The following is a 22,980-nucleotide window of genomic DNA, read 5'->3' as shown; positions in this document are numbered from 1 at the left end:
CATCTGAAGCCCATCAATTTTGTGACTTCTAAATGACGTGTAACCATTGATTCTTGACGAATATAACCTATAAATGCCTCATGAGCTTAGTTGAACTGCCCTATCCCATCAGAATCCAAAACATATGCTTGTTTTACTCCAATGTTCATAAACAAACATTGTATCGCAACAAAACATGATAAAAACTAATCCTTGCATCGATAGCTCAGTCTAAACATTTGAGTGGTTCCATTTCTCCAGACCCATCCCTCTGCCTTTAGTCAAACAGAGCCAGGAAGATCTTTGTTATTGTTTAAAATTGCCGCTTCTAGAAAATGATGCAACATCAACTTTATGATCGAATGGGGCCCTACAGAGTTTAAGAGTTTTACTAACCAAACTGCTTAGGCCCATAAAGCCATAAATCCCGAATCATAAAAAGTAGTCTTAGTGGTAAATAGTCCAGCTTTAGACTAGGCCTTTACCTTTCTCTGTCAACAGTGTTAAGCCTCCGGCCTATTTTATGATAAAGCCATTTGGGGGGGGGGGGGGGGGGGTACATTCTAGTAATAATGACTAGCCAATGGTTTCGTCAATGATAGCGCTTCAATCTCTCCAGTTCTACCATCAACATGTCAGCTCAAACAGCAGAGCACGCTCAGGCGGTGTGGGACGTTACCAGCTGTTAGAAGCCCTCTTGGCTGCTCACACTACATAGCTTAATAAGGTGATTTAAAGAGGCCACACCGACAACATATGCGAAGTCCACACCGACAACATATGCAAACCAAAACGTGCCTAATGGTCTACACCAAAGTCTAAAAATACCTTTCGAGCTACAATAAACAGACCAGGAGAAAGAGAGAAAATGCATTATGCTGGTCACATTCTGAAGTCACATCGTCTTACTACCAGGACTACCCCAAGCATAGTTGGCCCGCTTCCATATGTCAAAAGTGTTAGTGCACAACTGTTTTGCAGGCACACGGTAGCGTGTGCACACAGAAGACTTAAAGGCCGCTGCCCTTACAACACCAGGGCCCACTAATCCCAATTTATTATGGAGACTGATCACACAACTCAAAAAAACACAGAAAAATTATGACGTGAGCACTTTTCCCCTATCCTTTTAGTGTGTATCTCGACACTACCACTCAGCGTGGGTCTGACTACATATGGCAGTGCTAGCCCACAACCAGTCAAATGACCCCTCAAGAGGAGAAGGAATTTCTTAGGGTGTAATGAATACCCCAGAGCCCTCCTACAAAGACCACCGCTGAGCCCTAAGAGGAGACACGACCCTATAGATTACAGGGAAGAGGAGGGCGGCCTAACCACAGAGCTGATCCAGCATTGTCTGGAGACTGGAGTGGAGCCATCACCAGCCAAACCACTTTTCCTGGCCATGAGTGCTGTATGTGCCTGCATCTAAAATGGCACCCTGTTTCCCAAGCTGTTGCACTACTTTACGCCCAGTGGGCCCAGTTTAAAAGCAGTGCACTTTAGGATAAAGCCTGTGTGCCTGCTCTCCTAGAAGGGCTAGATGAGCCAGGCCCCCACGAGTAAGTCAACGAGCTAGCAGCCAGTGAGACGTTTTGTACATGGATCAAGTGAACAAGATTCCTACGGGGTGTAAAAGGTCCAACAGATGTCCAGTGTTTGTGCATACTGTACAGCAGAGTCCTCGCTATCCGATTCTAAACAAGCGTGGGCCGGCCTACCGTCGGTCAAAAACACTCACTGGGCCTGCAAAGCTGTAAACAACTGACCAAGTCCCTCGTCGTCCTCCAACTCCCTTCAAATAGGCACATGCCAGACCAGTAAATTAGGGGAAGATCAATGTCAACCAGCCAAAAACAGGCCTGGCCAATTGGAAAAAGGAAGAAAACGAGAGGAGAAAAGAGAGGAAACTAGGGTTCTGCCAAGTCAAGTATTGTAAACCACAAAAACAAAAAAATGTGATACCTAACAAGCAAAGGTAACATTATACATCTCTGAGAAGCTAGTACTGGACACATGCCCTTTGGCATGTGTAATGCAATGATCTGTAGCCTGAGGCCATGTAGGTTGTCACGGACTGTATAGGGAACTGAAAGTGCTAGAAACTAGTTCTTCTACTTCAGTGTTTTTTTGTTGTTGTTTTTTTGACAAGTGTGTGTCGAAGGATTGAATCTTACCAAACGACACTACATGTTGTAGCTGGGACCCTTTGGATGACAAAATCAGAGGAAGATTTTTAAAAAGTGAATATTTAAAATTGCTATTTGTGAATGTATGAAACCTGTGCCAGCGGAAAAATATTTTGATGTGGGGAGCCGTCCTCAAAACAATTGCATGGCATGTTTTAGCTGTAAAGCCTACTGTAAAATCGGACAGTGCGGGTAGATTAACAAGAATTTAAGCTTTTAACCGATATAAGACACTAGTATGTACATAAATGTTTAATATCCGTAATTTGTATGATTATTTATTTGAATTTCGCACCCTCCAGTTTCACCGGAAGTTGTCCTGCTAGCGGGATGCCTAGCATTAAGAAGTTTTAAAAGTACTCCAGCACAGGGAAGAGAAAGCAGCCATGTCGGTAAAATTCAAATACTGTTAGACTTGGGGATTATGGTCTCGGACAGTGCCATTCGCTTGAGTTACGCCGAACGCGAAAACCCAGGAAAATGAACAGGAATAGTAGGCTGCAATATTGTAAAGTAGGCCTAATGATTCAAAAAATTATTTTGCTTAAATAAAATTGACTGCTGGTCTTTACTGTATGCTGCAAACTTTTACATTGTATTCCATTTCCAGCGAGACTATTCAAGCTATCGACTCACTGATGGTTGAAGATGAGCGATCTGCAAAGGCAATGTTTAAAAGTCCAAAAGTTATGGGTGGAGCTAGAATTTTGGCTGTCAGCAGTATTAAAATCGACCAATGTCAGCCTTTAAATGCTTTATTATCCAAATGTTTAAAGTGCGTGAGGTCGATGGAGAAAATGCATTTGACTATTTTCCCAAAATAGATTTCTTTCGGGAACATGTATACAGAGTATGTCCACATCCCTGTCAATCGATTTTATTGGTCAAACTACATGGTAATGTAAAAGTAAAAAAATGTTGTGATCCAATATGTAAAAAAAAACAATATCAATAATAATAGTTGGTAACAGATCGGCTCTTGGAACTCATTACGAGGCGGCGTCTATCTTCAATATGCTTTATTGTACAAATATTTAAAGCGCGTGTGGGCGACAGACTTTTTAATACTATGGCTGTCAGGAGGAACGGAAAATAATTTAACACAACATGAGCAGATTAACTTGGTCAAAACAATTATTTATTAAAAAGACTGAAAACAACTCCATTCATTTACAAACCGATAGTCAATTTGTGCCACAGTTTAGACGACCGATAGAACGCTGATCTCCCCCTTGTGATAGTGTAGTGCAAAGACAGAATGCCACCATCTACCACTAACGGTCACGGCAAAAGCTTAAAACTTTAAAGGAAGAACCACTAACATGACAAAGGCTTTGGAAGAATGCGGAGTCGCCAGTTTGCCATGCATGGCACACACGCTGCAACTGGCTGTGAACAAAGGTGTTTTGGCCCAACGCAGCATATCTGACACAGTGGCAATAAGTTGGAAGATAGTGGGTCAGTCTAAACATTCACAGCTAGCAGACAGCCGTCTACAAGCAATAAAGGAGCAGCTTGGAGTGAAAACAAAAAAAGGCTTAAGCAAGACGTTTCCACCAGATGGAACAGTACTGTTTTCATGGAGAGCTTGCTGGAACAAAAACGAGTGATTGGCCTATACGCAGCCGACTAGGAATTACCTGCAACAATTAGTACAAAACAGTGGACTCTCATTGAAAACATGAACACACTCCTAGTTCCAGTCGAAACTGACTGGAGAAATAAGCTCATCAACTGTGTCTGCAGCAGACGTGATACCCTCTGTCATGGCATTGAAACACCTGCTCAAAACTGCAGACAGACCGTGGGGTTAAAAACGTACAAAAGTACTCTACTAGAGGCTGTGAACAAGCGATGTGGTGGCATTCTCTAAGAGGCCTCTTTACAGTGTCGCCGCCATGCTTGATGCTAGCTACAAGGACCGCTACTTCGATGCAGACAAGAAACAGGGTTTACGTGAAATATTAGACAAGGCTGGACAATATGGGAACGGACAGTGACAGTGTGCACCAAGGAAGAGGACCCGCAACAGAAGAGGCCACGGACATGAGCTTCACTGCTTGACATGCATGATGAAATCCTGGTTGAGAATAAAACGACTGAACAAGCAAGTGAGTGAAATAAATATGTTTTGATTTATATTTTACTGGTAATGGGGACATACGTAAATGCAAACAAAATAACTTTTGGTCAGTGTGGTGTGTGGGAGAAAGAAATTGAAATTTTCTGTTACTACTTTGGCCAACATTTGCCAATCTATGCCTAATGATACTTTGGAATGCAAGAATAATGCAACATGTTTGTAGAGACGAGCATACCAACTATTCCCAGGAACGAAGATGCACTTGGATCTGTTTGAAGTAACAAACAGTTTCCCCATCCAAGCTAAAACAGCACGCATCTTGGAAATCCCTGTACTAGTGTGGACAGTGAGTGCCTTTATTTTTTTTATCCCCTTTTTCCTCCCCAATTTCATGGTATCCAATTGTTAGTAGTTACTGTCTTGTCTCATCGCTACAGCTCAGGAGAGAAGAGGAGAGAAGAGTCACTGCTTCTTAACACAGCGCACATCCAACCCAGAAACCCGGAAGCCAGCCGCACCAATGTGTCGGAGGAAACACCGTACGCCTAGCGACCTGGTCAGCGTGCACTGTGCGTGGCCCGCCACAGGAGTCGCTAGTACACGATGAGACAAGGATATCCTTACCGGCCAAACCCTCCCTAACCCGGCCGATGCTAGGCCAATTGTGCGTCGCCCCATGGACCTCCCGGTCGCGGCCGGCTGTGACAGAGCCTGGGCTCGAACTCAGAGTCTCTGGTGGCACAGCTAGCACTGTGATGCAGTGCCTTAGACCACTGCGCCACCCGGGAGGCCTAGTGAGTGCCTTTTCAGTGCAGCTGCACAGATTGTAGATGAAAAAATTAACACAAAGCCTAGCAGGTCCTCATTGTGAAGAAAAACCTCCCCCAAATGTCAAAATTTTAAAATGGGCATTCATACTGTAACCCAACCATCTAGAGTCACAGGGGGGAAAAAAATACACTAAGCCCAATGGGTTTTCTGTTTATTCATGGCTGGTATAGGTCAAGATTTTATTTTAAAACGAAGCAGTTTTGTTCTTGTTTATTTTATTTTTTACATTTTACACTCGGGGTGAGTGTTGCAATTGAGGACAGAAGATGTTAATGCACTATGCGGTCCCGTTCTGTGAGCTTGTTTGGCCTACCACTTTGCGGCTGAGCCGTTGTTGCTCCTAGACGTTTCCACTTCACAATAACAGCAGGGATACCCACATTTCAAACATCTAGGGATAGCCTAATATTGGCCCAATGGCCTTCATAAAAAGTCATAATGGATATCAGTAAGAACCATGAACTTTAACCTGACGTATTTGGCAATTTATCAATCCATTGGTACGATATCGTCCACTTAATCTTTTAAAAGATATGTATGGCACTAGGAAAGATGATATTTGACAAAAATGTATCATTTATCTGTAGGCTACATGCATAGCAATTTGTTTTAAGCATCAACTTGTTTCCGTGTTCTTACCCAAACTGGGTGCAGCACCTGTTTATAATATCCCTCGATACACAGGATTGAGGATTCGCACAGGATAAGTACTATCAGAGGTCCTGGGAGTTTGCCGAAAAACAGTAGGTTTTTAGGACTGGGATAACCTTCCTGCCAAGTAAAAATGACTGACATAGCAGATTCGGACGGGACTAAAATTACAGATGTGGTGATTTGTGCTCGTGCACATAATTACATTACCTGAGCTCCCCCAGTCAAACTTATCTTGTTCAAATAGGGCTTTATGAGTCGATTCCTAGCCGGAAAAGGTTATCTTTCTACTAAATGACTTGGTAACTCACAGTATTTAACTTTAAAAGTACTTTTTTTGGGGAAAGAGTGGTCGGCGCGAAGGCAGCTCAAGATTATTTGATTGACAGTTCTGGTCGCCTAGTGATGGACATGTTCGTCCCGCTTCAGAAGCGATATTCCTTTACAGACAAGTAAAATGCCCATTCAGTGGCGCTTCGAAACTATCTCCAGTGAAGGTTTCGTGTCGTCATTTAAAAAGCCGTAGAGTACCCTTGCAGACAAACAAACGTAGTAGCTGAGGTGTATTCAAGGGTATTTGACTGTGGTAGATCACTAAGGCTGGGAAATGAAGTTGTCGTGCATATGTAATAGGACCATTATTCCGCATTGTGAATTGACGTCAGATTTTTTTTTCCCCTTAGCATTTTAAATGGGGGAAAAAATATAAAATTGGCAGTTTAAATGTTAATCAAAACGGTTCTTCATTTGTCACATCCCTAGTGTGTGTGTACACTGTTTAGGCCTGGCACTGGCTTGGAAGTGGTGAGAGGGTCAGCCCTGGGGGTCAGTAGAGCAAAGTTTTCAGAGAGCTGGGAGAATTGACCCAGTTCCACAGTTCTAAATGGCTGCTTGGTGTGAGGTGGCAGTTCAGTAAGGTCACTCACAGCCAAAGAGATTGGGGTAATGGGGTAATGGACGCAAAGTAGAGGTTTTTTTATTTTATTTTTAATTCTGTCAACTTTCTCAAAACTACCCAAAATCCTGGTTGGAAGATTTCCTATTCCTTTCTGATTCTGTTCTCCAACCAGGATTTATAGAAAACCTGGGCATTTTGGTTAAGCTACCAAAGTTTTGCAACCCTAAAGCCAAGGCAAGGGAGGGGGCCTTCACATGTTGAAATGCAGTCCCAAACTGCTGTCTGACAAGGCTGTGTTCGGTGTGGAGAATTTGTCTCCAAACCGGGTGTAAAGGGGAGGTGATACTCCCTGGACCAACAAGACATATGGTTTTCTGTTGCTAAATGTCTTTATACAAGGGGCCCTGCTGAACACGAACAAGCACTATGGGGCTTAATCCAGGACAATCATACTTTTTGGGTGTGTTGTTACAGTTGGGTTAAGGAGGGGGAGAGAGAGAGGGGTGTGGTTGGTTGGTGGTTCTGTCCTGGGGGGTGTTCAACTGTCACTAAGGGGCGGACAGAAAGACAAGTTAGCTACAGAGCTGACTGGGAAGAATAAGCTTAACTGGGAAGATATTGGACGATTTCCCATTAGGTCTATTATTGAATTAGGCGGGGGGGGGGGGGGTTTAAGGGTTGTTTTTGGCCTCCCTCAAAATTGACACGTCCTTGTTTTAAGTAAATAATTGTTTGCACTAAAATAGTCAATGAGCTGCATCCCAAATAGCATAGGGAGATAGGGAATAGGGTGCCATATCTTACTGGCCATATATCGGTTCTCAGCTGGGTTTGTTTTCCGGTCTTTATTTGAAATGAAAAATCGGCGGAGCGGACATAACTTGCATTATGTGTAGTCAGTAGGCCATAAACAAATCCGGCTTGACATTTCAGTGTAGTGCACGCTCCATTATACTTATAAGCCTATATTTACCTATGGTCTACTATCTATATAACATTTTCTGGACAGGAAGTACCCTTACAATGCTGCTAAAATAAACACTGTAGCCTATCATGTTAATACTCTATAAGCAAGTTGCTACTCCATTCAAAAGATGGGTTACATGCTACACTTGCATCAGATAATCAGAATGTGAACTCAAACAAGTATACAACAAATAATTCAAATGACATTTCTTCCAGTTTTCTGCTAGGCTATATGTATGCCCATGCAAGACATGTCACCAGTGGAGTGGGCATTGCATAATTTCAGGGGTGAAATTATTTCACTGAGAGTTGTGTTTTACTCAATAGACGCACATAGGCCTCTGTGGGAGGGTTTCTCCTCCAACCCACACACAAAGGCGTCTTTGACGGGGAGTGTTATCACCACCACAGCAGTTGAGCAATTTAATCAAGCACAACAGGCCTTCCTCGAGTAGACTAGCGCCAACACAGTTCATATGAAAGAGCAACAGCCCATATGTGCAGATGTATTCACCAGTATGGGAAACAACTATGACTCAAGCATGGAGTGTACCATTAAAGTGCACATTCCTTGCCTTACATATTGGGGGGGGGGGGCTACTTTGAAGAATCTCAAATATATTTAGATTTGTTTAACACCGTTTACTACATGATTCCAAATGTGTTATTTAATATAGTTGTGATGTCTTCACTGTTACTCTAAAGAAAAACCCTGGATTGAGCAGGTTTGTCTAAACATTTGACTGGTACTGTATGTGGGACGCTGGGCTGAAGGGAGTTGTTGTTTATTATTCTCTTACATTACTTTCACATTTCCACAAACTTCAAAGTGTTTCCGTTCAAATGGTATCAAGAATATGCATATCCTACCACATGAGAGGAACACCACATTCAAGAGAGAGGGAAAAAGACAGCTCGTAAAAGTATGTCCGATCTACTTTGAAGAACTAGTAAAATGATTGTCAGACAGCTCTGCAGCATGCCTAGCTATATAGAAGGACTAAAGACAGTACAGTATGGGGAGCACAGAGAACGTTGTCTGGCTGTTTGGTTGCTACTGCCTGAGCAGAGATGAGATTACATTTAGGAATAAGAATTATTATTTTTTTTTACTATTTAAGTAATACACACAACTGAAATATTGTATTATTTCACAGTAATTTCAATTTATTTAATTGATATTTCATAATTAACTGATTGCAAAAAAATTAATACATGGCATTAAAAAACAATAATTTCTCAACATTACTTTTTGGGGGGGGGGGGGCACACACATTCCAATGTATGTACTTGGCAATAACGTATGTATTTTCACACGTGACACAAGGATGAAACCATGGGTTTAATTCTGCTGAACACTTGTTGGTAAATATTTAGTAAAAAAATATTAGTAAATATTTTCACTGAATTGTGGTTATTTTATTTTTAATCCTCAACAGATATTCCAAGTAGGAACTGTAGGCAAGGAACTGTAAATGAGACAATTGCAACCTTATCGCCAAACCATAGTAATCTATATACTATAAACAAAAATGTCATCCATTTCACATTAAGCACATGCATTACGTCAGATCGATAGATAGATAGATATAATGCCCACGTCACTAATCTTGTAAGACTTGATACTGCGTTAGTAACCAAGTGGGAATTTCCCACCATAGATAAAACTGTAGATAGATAAAACCAAATTTGACATGGACATTGCCCTTAACCTTCCACCATTTTAAAAGTGGGTGAAGGATCACATGATTCCATCCAGGTCATCAGCTAATGAATTATATACGCTAGTACACATCCCCCAAAAATTTAGCTGGCAGTAAATGGCTAAACTTGTTTGAACAGGTATAAAGGGCAGCACACCGGCAGTATGCACCCTTGCAGTTTTTTTGCCAACTCAGAAGTAGTAGATAAGAAATTATACTACTTCAAAATTGAGATTGCGTTACTGGCACTGCCCTTACACTCACAGACGCCACATTGGGACATATAAAGATGATATCTATCAGACTGTTTACCACATACGACTGGGGAAAAACAACATTTGAACGGCCCTCCAACTGGTACTTCCTTGTGGTTAACTCGTCTAGCGCCGCTGAGCTCCGACTTCCTTCACATGGTGACCTCTGATGTTACCTACTAAGGAAATTCTCGATAAAAGCAACTCAAAACATTATTTTTTAAAGCAATCTATTCATATGGTTTTTTTTTAACACTATAATTTGTTTACAAGCCTGATAGCTGTACTTTTAGTTTATGGTTGACACAACTTGTTGGCCATTAGCTAATTGGGTGTTTCTCAAATGAGCTCAAAGCACGCGAATGCATCCAACTGGTATTTTCGACTTCAAAATGGTACATTTCCACCTCCCACTTGGAGCTCAAGGATGATCGACTCGTTTCCCCACTAGTCTCTAACAGCTGGTGGGATGTTCACATAGATTTTCCCAGTCATATGTGGTAAATGTAGAGAATGATAAAGATATCATCTTTATATATGTCCCATTATGGCATCTGTGAGCACACAGGCAGCGCATTGAGGCCATCTCCATTTTGAAGTAGTATATTTTTCTACTACTAGGAGTTGGCAAACAAACTGAAAGGGTGCATACTGCCATTCAGAGTGTGTTGTTTGACCAGGTATAGAGCCAAGGATGGCAATTTACTGCCACCTACAGTTATGGAATATTTGCCTCACAAGTATAATCTAATCTTATTCAAAAATGTTTTACTACAACTGTATTCAGTGCATGTGACATAACACTGTATTTGATATTGGCGGATCCCTCCTGATGACCCAGATGGAATCATGTGATCCTTGCTTCACCCATAGGAAGTCCCACCCAGTTGACTACTTTATAAAAAAATAAAAAATAAATAAAAGTGAATCCCTCAATGGCAAAAGTCCATAGCCACATGTATGTCTTTGGCCAATGCAAGACATCATGCGACCATTTTGCTCAGTGGGGAAATTCATGTCAATGTGATAGAGGATGTTTTACGAATCCATGCCATTCAACATTGGCATAAATGAATGATGGGCATAAATGGATGGGCAATATGACACGCTGTATTTAACCAATATGCATAAAAGTTGATTGCTGTTCTTTGCACTATTTTTTTATGTAGCCCAATAAAAATGGTATTGCACGCAACGGATTGCACGTCTGGTAAGGGGGCGTGATGGTGTTTGACAACATACATTCAGTTCGTCGTTTGACCGCATGTTTGTCAGGGTATATTGCGTTGAGTCAAATTACCGAGATTATGAATAAAAACACGATAGCACTGGCCATGAATGAAAGCAATGTTGCATGAATGTTTATGGACATTCCTTTAAAGCAGTAACATTAAATCACAAAACACCCTTTAAATACAACTAAATACATTTGTAGGCAAATGTCCGTAATTGAAACATTTGAAAGGTCAGTGTATAACTGTTAGTGGTTGATTGCGCAACACAGTATGTTGATTACATATTGCTATCTAAATGTCTAGCCAGATACGTTAGCCTTTCGCCAAAGAGGAAGGGACGTTAATGCACTGCAAAACAAGTCTCGAATGGGTTACATATTAGAGTGAGTCTTCACATGTGCCCAGCGAGACAATGGTCCATAAAAAACAATGCATAGTCAAATATGTCGTCCAGCAATTTGTGAGTTGGCTCTCGAATTAACTTGCTAACTAGCTACATTGCCAACTGGTTCGCTCTAATACAAGTGCTCGAGCAATAGAGCACATGGTGGAGTGTGGCTGGAACTGCAGCCCAACCCTTTGAGACAATAGGCGAACTGGGCAAACATGTTGTTTTCGTCGTTCAATCCAAACGATTTACTGCCTTGAATTAACCATGCAATTCGTGCATATGCTATTCAAATAACTCACCATCGTGCTTTTGAACGGTGGTCCATGTCTCCACTTCGGTCGCCATGGCGCTCTCTTGAACTGGTTGTTTACCGTTTGATAGCGATCCACACCGTTTGGCCTGTCACGAAAACAAATAGCAGAAACGTGCAAAACAGTGTGAACAAAACAATCAAACAAAATGTGCACACAAAGGAAACATTGGTGTTATGCACATGCATGCCAAAAAAATGTAAATACGTTAATCCTCACCCTCTAGCAGCTTGCTTGCTCGTGCTATATAACGTCAGCTATAATACCCAACACATATGAAATGCCGTAGAAAAATGAATGTCAAATCAATTCGACACTTTTTAAAATGAAATTAATATATATCTACTACTCCTTTCAGAATAAATCTGACAAGAGCATGGGGGGGAACCGATGCGCAAATAGAAAATAATCCGTGGACCTTTCCGCAGCAACCTAGAAAATAAACAAAGTCTGTTTTTAACTTTGGAACGTCTGTCTCAATGTCACGTGGTTAATACAGGGGCAAGTCCTTTTCTGTTCTGGCCAATCATTTGGGGTTAGTGTTATCCGAGATTCTTGGGAAGTCCCTACCTTAAACCCTACAATTAACCCCTACCGTTATCCCAATCATAACGGTACCAAACCCGAACCATTTAAAAAAAATCAACTTCAATGCGGTAGGGACGTCCCAAGGAACCGATATTGCAAGGACCAATCAATTCAATTTCAATGTAAGGGATTTATTGGCATGGGAAACATATGTTTACATTGCTAAAGTAAATGAAATCGATAATAAACAATAACAAATTAACTGTAAGCATTTACACTTACAAAGGTTCCAAAATAATAGAGACATTTCAGATGTCATATTGTGTATATTTACAGTGTTGTAATGATGTGCAAATATTTCAAGTACAAAAGGGAAAATAAATAAACATAGGTTGTATGGCCCTCCTTAACCCGGACGACGATAGGCCAATTGTGCGCCGCCACATGGACCTCCGGGTCGCGCCGGCTGCGACAGAGCCTGGGCTCGAACCCAGAGTCTCTGGTGGCACAGCTAGCAATTAATATATATGCGAAGTGGTGTCCTAGACTACTGCGCCACCCGGGTCCCGTTTTTTGCAGAATTCTGCATGAATAATCTCAATTTGGTGTTATCCCATTTTGTGAATTCTTGATTGGGGAGCGGACCCTAGACCTCATAACAATAAAGGGCAATGGGTTCAGATCCTAATTGGTATGTCGAATTATATGTTCATTCTACACCACCTGCTTTGTACACTTTTTGTATGAATACTTCTTGCCATTGAACCCTATAGGCCTAAAATGGTCGCTTCCAGTGGTTATTATTGTCATGTGACCATTCCAAGATGGCGGCCCCCTTAGCCTACTTTATATTAGCATGCTAGTGTAATTAGCCGCATGCTAACATGAATGCTAACGTTCTAACTTATGCTTGCCTATGTATGGGTTTATACTGTTTATAATGTTAGGTTAGCTTGCACTGTTGATAACGCACTACTGTAGCATTCTAGCTATATTCGTTTAAGCTTTTCCTTTAAACTATGAGTCCACCTTACCGGGTGGTGCTCTCCTGTCACGGAGGTTTAAAGCAGTGTATTCAAAGGAAAAATGTATAATTAATTCCAATTAATTGAAATAGGCCTACCTTGGATATTGACGTGACAAACACATTTAAACCCTCGAAAGTAACTGTTTTTCTGGGTTATAAATGGAGTGCCATAACTATTACTGTAATGTTATTTAGATATTTGCTATAACAAATGGTTCTATCAACTTGACGTGAGAAACGCATAGACCCGAAAATTGTTTGATACGCCCTGAGGAGTATAAAGACAGGTTTTGTGTTTGAAGTTATACCGCAAAAGATGCGACTCCGGTGGGACTCGAACCCACAACCTTTGAATCACTCCTCAAGTGCTTGACTAGAAGTCCAATGCGCTATCCATTGCGCCACGGAGCCACCTGTTGATAGGTTTCGCACTAGCAAATATAACGTTGCGGCGTCCCGCATTTGAGCTAGCTTTTGTATGTACACAGGTTGCTAAATACGTCACAATGGTTACGTCATATGTGAAGGAAGAAAAGTATAGATGTCGTGTACATTGTAAGTGAACAACGTATAATATACATTAGCCCTGATAATATTGCTGTAGTATGGATTGAATAACAAAACATTTTCTGGCTGATATCTGAAACCGCTTTAGTTTAGCGTTTTCTTGCCACGGACGCGTTGTGCAGTGGATTGAACATAAAAGGGACGGCTCTTTCGCATTGTCAATAGAGCAATAATCACATACTGTTTAGTGAAACAACCGAATATATTGTGCTAACTGGCATTGTAGCTATATGAGCATCCCCCAGTTAGTCGAGGACATTTCTGGTTGAGACAACCTAGTTATGATATCACTGTCTGCAACCAACAAGTAACCAAGATTTGCACTCGCCAACCAATCCGAAGATTATCGCTCATCAATCGAGGTTGCTACACCAGGAATTAATGAATGGGGGGCATTTTCTATCAAGAACCAACATACTCGTCGAAGCATACACTATATTGAATCCCAACACGGGTGCTGTATTTAGCCTTGAATGGTTTTTAATGCTTTCTTTTCCTTACAGTGACAATCTGAGAGTAGAAAAGTATAGGGCTTCATCCGACAATCCTCTCAGCCTGTAAATCTGTCATCATCATCCGTAACTTTTTGTCAAACCACTCGCCCTCTTCAATTCTTGGTTACTCCGTGGCTGCACTGTCGTCTCGGATTGGTTGCCAATTCTTGGTTGCAGACGGCGATATGATTGGTTGTCGCAACTAGAAATGAGGTTGTAACAGAGTCTTAGAAATGTGTTGAAATACCATACACGGCCTGCAGAAGACAGAGCCCGGATAGCTCAGTCGGTAGAGCATCAGACTTTTAATCTGAGGGTCCAGGGTTCAAGTCCCTGTTCGGGCGATGCTTTTTTTTACCCTCTAAATAAATATTGCTGGCCATCATCTACGTTTCATTAGATTGCTGGGTGGCTAAACGAGAATTTTGAATTCACCTTGAAGACGACGCCTAAATTGCGTTCTTGTGTTTACACTAATTCGTTGTATTCAGAAGGTCCGTTTCTTGTATATATCAGTTTTAAAGACCGCCAAGCAGTAATTATGCTATAGTCAATAATAAATACAGAACAAGAGTCTACTTTGACTGGATTTGATTGGAATATCACTTTCAAGGCTGTCTGGTGAACGTTTCTGTGGGGCTAATTTATGCATTTCCCAACCGTGCCGCTAGGTGGAGACATTGTACATGTACTTTATGGGCTGACAGGCTTTTAAATTATTTTTTAAAATAGAATTTAAGTACTTTTACTTCTAGTATGACTAATTGTACAGCAAAGCCTTCACAACATTTACTTGATACTTATATTATTAAAAGGACTGAAATTCAAAAGGAATACATTATATGTAAATTTACTAAGCACAGTCCTTCACTGTGCTTAGAGTGCATGTTAGTCCAATGCAACACCATGTTATGTCCTTATCTATTTCTATACTCTCAACAAATGCATAGGATGGTGTTTCACAGCTGCACATTGACATTTACCTGAATTCCATTGCACAGTACGTACGTCAAGATTGACTGTTAATACTAGTCTATCATCTATGCTGGTCATTGTGATTCTTACTAACAAAACATAGCAGAAAAAAACCATCTCAACCACATTATCAGATTGTTGAGATATGAAATGAATAGGTGAAATGACATAGTAATATATTTGAATAAAGGTCAATTGGTTTACATTTCCTCTAATCAAACTAGCCCAAACTATATCATCTAGCTTGTCAAATGTGTGGTTCTGGTTTAATATCGCAGATGTAACACACATTAACGAGTTTCCAGGGCATAGATTCATGGGGTCAAATACCATAGTGATATAATTCAATTACAGGTCTTTGTCAAATGGTATGTGATGTCCAGTTGAGTGGTGGAAAATCCACTGCCGGGGTATGTTCTCTCCGAAGGTAACTGTTGTGGAACAGATGTGGGAAGTTTCTGGTGCAGAAAGTTCCTCCTACAGGTAACTCATAACAGTTCCTTTCTTTGCCAACCTGATGTGCCTCCAGTGGGTAGAACCTGATCACGACTCGGTCTTCAGTAAATACAAGTTCTCCTGTAAGGAAAGGGAAGATATTGACAACGTGTTCCTTGTTCTTCTCGGCAGTGTCAGTGACACCGATGGCGGACACGGACAGTATCACGCAAGGAGCACAAGTTCCACCCATGAGCCTTGGCAGTCCAGGTTTCACCACCAACATCATTCTCTCGTCGGGTTTCCCTAGAACAGCGGCTGCTTTGGAGCACGGCTTTTTTTTTTTTTTCTCAGAAAACGTACTCTCAGGTAAATTACTTTCTAAATCAATGAAAGGCATGATGATTTTGTAAAGAGGCCGTTCTTTCAGATGAGAAGGCAAAGGGAGTTCAATTTGCCGGGCTGACATGGGCTTTTCAGCCGGATGTAAACACAGATGCGCGCGAATTTCGGCTGTATAATATGGAACACCGTTTGGGAGTTTAGTGTCAAAAAGATACACGTCAAATAACACTATTTGAGGCGTCAAATAACACTATTGGACGCGTCGCGTAAGCTTCTTTACCAATCTGCACCTGCACCTGCATATGACGAAACGTCACATAATAATTTAACACTTTGTACGTAGTTATTACACATTGATTACACTCTGTCTATTGATTACACTCTGTATTTCATACGTCACAACGATTCACCGATACGTATCGCTATGAGTGATAGATTTTGTCACCGATGATTACATTTGCATAAAGGTCGTTTGGACTCCGCCCAAGTCTCAGGTACTGATGAAAGACATTCACTCAACTTCTGTTCTCCCGAGGTAAATTTTTTTTAAATGGCTGCCCAATTTCTGGAAGATCGTAAATCTACCATCTCTGATTTGCACCAGACTGCTGCTCACGGACAGAAGAGATGGACTTCAACCATCAATAGCCCGGTAACGTTAACTTAATGTTAGCTATCTATCTAATGTAGGTGTTGAGAGTGTGTGGTGTACAAGCTGCAAAACGTTTAGGAGTGTATTTTGTCATTAATTATCTATTGTATTTTTTAAATTTCATTATCCTATCAAGCGTCTTTGGAGGGAAGGTGGTATCACATCACCAAGGAGCCCGTGAGACAAATGGCAGATGCTCTCAATGTGTCGCACTCTGTGGTCAAGAATAAAGCAATTGTAACACAAGAGGGAGATCTCTACATCCTCTCTAGATTTGATCACATTCCTGATTGATGTATCTTTTTGTGTTGAGTCATTTTCAGCTTTTCAGGTCCTACTCACTGTTGTCAGACGCTCAGCTGGATGTGAAAGATTAGTGGAATCTGTGTGGGTAGCTGGACAGGTAGGATGACTGACAGTGAAGGTGAACAGGTGGTCACGTGTCAGAGGAATGGATGAGCCTGAGGCAGGAATTCCTTTAACCATAAAGTGGTATATTTACTGAGTAGTCTGTGCTGCATCACAAAGGAAACAAATAACATGTATCCAATCAAATTCATAATCAAATATCAAATCATATCATTCATTATTAACATAATTTAGGGAATTCAACAGTCCAGTTCATTAAGAAGTCAATAGTAATCATCCGCGAGTCATTTAGGCTCGTAACTATTTAACATAAATTATGAAAGAATACAAACAGTGAATGGTGATACAATCTATAATCCCCATGATCAAAGTCAATCAGTTAGCAAACAATGACGTTTCTCATTTCACTCTTTCAATTGTCTTCATGTGTACATATAATTCATTTCAATACACATGAACCATATCGATTGCATAATTGGCCTATGAGGATCCGTAGGGCCGTAATCATTGACAATTCACATTACACAATATGTTTGAAGCTGCCCTCCAAGCCGCGCTCCGCGGTAATAACTATTAACAGTAACTGAATGGCCCACATTCCCGATCGCCACAGATAATCCAGATGAAAGGTAAGAGTCGGTCGATTTACGTGGATTCATGGACGCACAGACCCTCTGGATCAGATGGAGTTAAGGAAGAGAAAGCAGCGAGATCAGGCGATGGCAATTTCCTCCTTTTATGGAGTTGAGATCTGTCGGACATTCCCACCTGACCTAATTAAAGCGCCCCCGGCCCAGCTGAGTAAATGGCAATGAATTAAAGGATTATTGCACCAACTCAATGGGCCTTTTCTACAGGATAAGAGGATCAAAGGGCTGATATCAATAAAAACAGAATGGCGTCCCTATAAGAGACCCCCAAAAAGTTTTTGTAAAACAAACATATCTTGTTTTTTAGGTGGAGGATTGTTATCCATGATGCTGTGGATGGTTACAGCAGACTTGTTGGGTTTCTGAAGGCCTCTGACAACAACAGGAGTGCCACAGTCATGGATGACATTCGAAGCAGCCATCACCAGCTACGGAGTACCATCCTGGGTGAGATGTGACCCAGGTGGTGAAAACAACCGTATCTGTGCCTTCATGGAGCAATTCAGGGGTGGTGAGAGGGGAAGTGCCCTCAGAGGAAGGAGCACACAACCAGAGGATAGAGTAGCTGTGGGGGGGCTGTCTGGCATGGAGTCTCCAGCGTTTACCATGACCTGTTCACCTTCTTGGAGACGGAACAGATCATCGACATCAACAATGAGGTGGACCTGTGGGCACTGCACTTTGTATTCCTGCCACGGATGAACAGAGATCTTGCTGTGTTTGCCAGTCAGAGGAACCACCATGGGCTGAGGACTGAACAACGGCAGTCACCTCTGCAGTTGTTCGTCTCGGGCTCCCTGGCAATGCAGAGGGCCAATCTGACAGCAGTAAGGGATTTGTTCGCCCCAAATTCAACCACTATCAGCTCTCAAGCCACCACCTCAGATACTCCTCCAACAACCACCACCACCTCAGCTCCTCCTCCAACAACCATCACCTCAGCGCCTCCTCCAACCACCACCTCAAATACTCCTCCAACAACCATCACCTCAGGGCCTCCTCCAACCACCACCTCAGATACTCCTCCAACAACCACCACCTCAGCTCCTCCTCCAACAACCATCACCTCAGCGCCTCCTCCAACCACTGGCGCCGCAGCTATTTATTGGTCGGAATGGGTGATTGTGCCACAAACCCAGTTCACCATCAGCAACACACAGATGGAGCTGTTGCGGACAATAATTCAATTGGAAGGCCCCAGAGGCAGCCTGGGAGTTGACATTCTACAGAGGGTTATGGCAGATACATCTTCAGCGCCACTCGTTCCTACTCCAACCTGATTTATACTCCCCTACTGGGATGAGGGATTGGACGCTATATCTTCAGCGCCACTCGTTCCTACTCCAACCTGATTTATACTCCCCTACTGGGATGAGGGATTGGACGCTATATCTTCAGCGCCACTCGTTCCTACTCCAACCTGATTTATACTCCCCTACTGGGATGAGGGATTGGACGCTATATCTTCAGCGCCACTCCGTCCTTTGAATCAGTTCATTTTTATAATACTCTTATACATTTTATAATACTAACATTCCCCCTCTTTCACACACTGTATGATTTGGTCTCTAGAAAGGTACGACAGACATCTACAACTCTAAACAGATGGGGACCAGAGTTTAGACACAGGTGGCCTTAACAAAAGTGATGTACTTCTCCATTCCGTTACGATTTTGTTTGCTCATATTTGGAGAGTGTCAGGTACTGTTAAGATATAAGGCCGATGGTTATTGTATTTTGCTCCATGGCGCTTTAGCACAGCATTCCATCTGCTGACACAATATTTGTCTTCCCCTCAGTACAACACGACCCAGGAGAGGCCTACTGCAAGCACTGGATTGGAGCCTTCAGAGCGCGCCTGCTGTGGGAGGACAACAGAACATTCTGAATGGACATTATTAAAACAGAACTTGCATTTTTGTAATGCCCAATCGGGACTTTTATAAATTGTTAAAATAAATAATTGTGTGGAGAAAGCCCTATAGTTAAAAAATAAAATAAAAACTATGAAGATAGTGATTCGGTGGTTCGGCTCCTGTTACATTTTATATCATTGTGATTAACAGCAACAGATTACAGTTACTAACATAACATTGTTGACACATTGTGGCAGCTCAAATGATGTGGTTGAAGATGGACTAGAGCAGGGCTCTCCAACCCTGTTCCTGGAGAGCTACTGTCTTGTAGGTTCACTCCAACTCTAATCTAGTGCACCTGATTTGAATAATTACCTGCTTAATAAATTAATCAGGTTAGTTACAATTGAGGTTGGATTGAAAACCTACAGGAGGACAGCTCTCCAGGAACAGGGTTGGAGAGCTTTGGACTAATGGATCTAGTTCTTAGATCAATGCATTTGAAATTTGATAAGTCACTATGAAGGTGCAGTTCCCAGAAGTGGAGCTGTCACTTAATACAGTGGATACGAAGTCTTATTTCATGTAGTTCTAATTAAATGATGGCTGAAGTTTATTGTTCTTAATGTAGGACATCAAATTATCAGATTTGGATGAGTTGGCTGCGATATGGCAGGAGTACTTCAGTCAATATCAGCAAAGGATATTGGTTATTAGTAAAGTGTCAGTAAAGTGTTTCTAAAAAAACGAAACGCCAAGACAAGCAATATGGATTGTAATAATTTAATTTTCATGATCATTAAGTGCACAATAACAGCCAATATGGAAATACAGTGCATTTGGAAAGTATTCAGACCCCCTTGACTTTTTCCACATTTTGTTACATTAGAGCCTTATTCTAAAATGTATTAAATCAATTAAAATGTAGCGTCATACCCAAGAAGACTATGGTGTAATCGCTGCTTCAGCAAAGTACTGAGTAAAGGGTCATAAATGTAATATTTCCTCTTTTTTTATATACATTTGCAAAAATGTAAACTTATTTTTGCTTTGTCATTATGGGGTATTGTGTGTAGATTGATGAGGGGAAAAATTGTATCCGTTTTTTAATAAGGATGTAACGTAATAAAACGTTGAAAAAGTCAAGAGGTCTGAATACGTCCCGAATGCACCATACAAACAAGTAGATAAATGCTTACATGTTGATGTGCAGTTACATTTTCAGACACTCAATTGCTACTGTAGTTTAGTGCTACTAGATACAATTATGTGTCGTAAATTTTTTTTTTATGCAACACCGAAATATGTGGGGAATTCACAATTACCGGAGGTCATGAATTCCCCAAAGGCATTGTAGGTGCTATGAAGAAGGGAGCCTTAGTGTCACAGTGTGTCACGTGTTTGCCTCTGGGTACAATATAGTGATGTGTATTGATTTAGGGGGGGGGGGGGGGGGGGGGGACTGATTAAAATACTTATATGTTAGAGGAGGTAATGACAAGTACTAAACAGATTTATGACAGAGTTGACTTACTGCTCCAAGACCACCTGCATGCTCCCTCGGACAAATTGTTGAGCCACCAATTCAACCACATCTCTTGTCCTCCATTGTCTTGACAAAAACCCTTTTTTTTTGTAGGGGAACAAGTCTCCTCCTCCTGTCCCTCTTAAAGGCCTCAACATTTGGATTCATCTGGGGGAAATGTTTCCCCCAAAACTTTCAAGAAGCTGCTCTCCTCCTGACCATAGGGCACTTTGATCTGCCTCACAGGATACTCTAAAGACATTGAGATATGGAAACGTTATTTCAATCTATTAAAAAAGTATCCTAATATAAAACAGAAAAATAGTCCATGATCTTTAAAATCAGTCAAATAACCTACAATAAGTCTATTTTTAAATCACAAGATAGATGCTTACTTACAAAGCAAGCACTGTGCATCGCACTGTGTCCTCATATACTACATGGATATAGGGAAAATGTTTATTTATTTTTATTTAACCAGGTAGGCTAGTTGAGAACAAGTTCTCATTTGCAACTGCGACCTGGCCAAGATAAAGCAAAGCAGGTCGACACAGTTACACATGGAATAAACAAACATACAATCAAAAATACAGTAGAAAAAAGTCTATATACACAGTGTGTGCAAATGAGGTAGGATAAGAGGGGTAAGGCAATAAATAGGCCATGGTGACGAAGTAATTACAATATAGCAATTAAACACTGGAATGGTAGGATGTACAGAAGATGAATGTGCAAGTAGATACTGGGGTGCAAAGGAGCAAGATAAATAAATACAGTATGGGGATGAGGTAGATTGGATGTGCCATTTACAGATGAGCTATGTACAGGTGCAGTGATCTGTGAGCTGCTCTGACAGCTAGTGAGGGAGGTAAGAGTCTCCTGCTTCAGAGATTTTTGCAGTTCGTTCCAGTCATTGGCAGCAGAGAACTGGAAGGAGAGGTGGCCAAAGGAGGAATTGGCTTTGGGGGTGTCCAGTGAGATATGCGTGCTACGGGTGGGTGCTGCTATGGTGACCAGTGAGCTGAGATAAGGCAGGGCTTTACCTAACAGAGACTTGTAGATGACCTGGAGCCAGTGGGTTTGGCGACGAGTATGAAGCGATGGCCAGCCAACGAGAGTGTACAGGTCGTAGTGGTGGTTAATATATGGGGCTCTGGTGACAAAATAGATGGCACTGTGATAAAATGCATCCAATTTGTTGAGTAGAGTGGAGGATATTTTATAGATGACATCGCCGAAGTCAAGAATCGGTAGTCTGGTCAGTTTTACCAGAGTATGTTTGGCTGCATGAGTGAAGGATGCGTTGCTGCGAAATAGGAAGCCAATCCTAGATTTAATTTTGGATTGTGGAGATGCTTAATGTGAGTCTGGAAGGAGAGTTTACAGTCTAGCCAGACACCTCGGTATTTGTAGTTGTCCACATATTCTAAATCAGAACCGTCCAGAGTAGTGATGCTGGATGGGCCGGCAGTGATCGGTTGAAGAGCATGCACTTAGTTTTACTTGCACCTATCCTAACGTACCCATCCTGTTCAGCTGCCGGATGGTAGGGTCAGCGATCAGGCATTGTACTGGTTGAAGTGTAATGCATATTAAGCAGGACATTCATACAAGCCTTAAAATCCAATTTACAATCCAAAAGTCTTGTGAAATGCACTCATAAGTAACATGTAAATGTAGCCTTTATTTTGTTGATGCAGCTCTATGAGAACTCCCATGTTATGCCACCAACTTGCTACTCCTCACTCTAGTGTGGCAATGTTTGCAAACACAGAAAGAGGTCTTATGGGTATCTTATTTCCAGCTTCTCTGATGGAACAGTATTTCTATTTATGGGAATCCTGCAACACAATCTTGACACGTGACAGGCAAGGTTATTGAATGATAAATGAATGATTCTAACACTATAATATATGAAATTCATCATACCCTTCTATTTAAAGCTATTTACAGTAGAGTGAGTGCACACATTTTCATGTGGCCTTTTGTCGGGAATCGAACCGACGACCCTTGTTGGTTGCCAGTCTAACAAATGAGATGAAGAGTGAAACAAACCAGCACAAACC

General features: G+C 41.5%; 1 protein-coding gene and 2 non-coding genes across 3 annotated transcripts in view; 1 reads left to right on the top strand and 2 right to left on the bottom strand.

The window, feature by feature from the left end:
- Window positions 1-12,035, bottom strand: part of LOC109894186 (programmed cell death protein 4) — a 33,853-nt gene extending 21,818 nt beyond the window's left edge. Inside the window, exons 1-2 of the mRNA XM_020487463.2 lie at window positions 11,711-12,035; window positions 11,480-11,579 (exon numbers count right to left, since the gene is read on the bottom strand). Of these exons, the coding sequence (XP_020343052.1) occupies window positions 11,480-11,525 (46 nt within the window). The 5' untranslated portion in view covers window positions 11,526-11,579; window positions 11,711-12,035. The remainder of the gene's footprint in view (window positions 1-11,479; window positions 11,580-11,710) is intronic.
- Window positions 12,036-13,365: 1,330 nt separating this feature from the next.
- Window positions 13,366-13,457, bottom strand: trnar-ucu (transfer RNA arginine (anticodon UCU)). The gene is given in 2 exon segments: window positions 13,366-13,401; window positions 13,421-13,457. It is a non-coding gene; the product is annotated as a tRNA-Arg (tRNA).
- A 921-nt stretch (window positions 13,458-14,378) lies between these two features.
- trnak-uuu (transfer RNA lysine (anticodon UUU)) lies at window positions 14,379-14,451 on the top strand. The gene has a single exon. It is a non-coding gene; the product is annotated as a tRNA-Lys (tRNA).
- Window positions 14,452-22,980: the final 8,529 nt, after the last annotated feature.

The sequence above is a fragment of the Oncorhynchus kisutch genome, linkage group LG7 (assembly GCF_002021735.2).
Source record: "Oncorhynchus kisutch isolate 150728-3 linkage group LG7, Okis_V2, whole genome shotgun sequence".
Lineage (NCBI taxonomy): Eukaryota > Metazoa > Chordata > Actinopteri > Salmoniformes > Salmonidae > Oncorhynchus > Oncorhynchus kisutch.
This window is presented reverse-complemented; position numbering and strand designations above follow the sequence as displayed.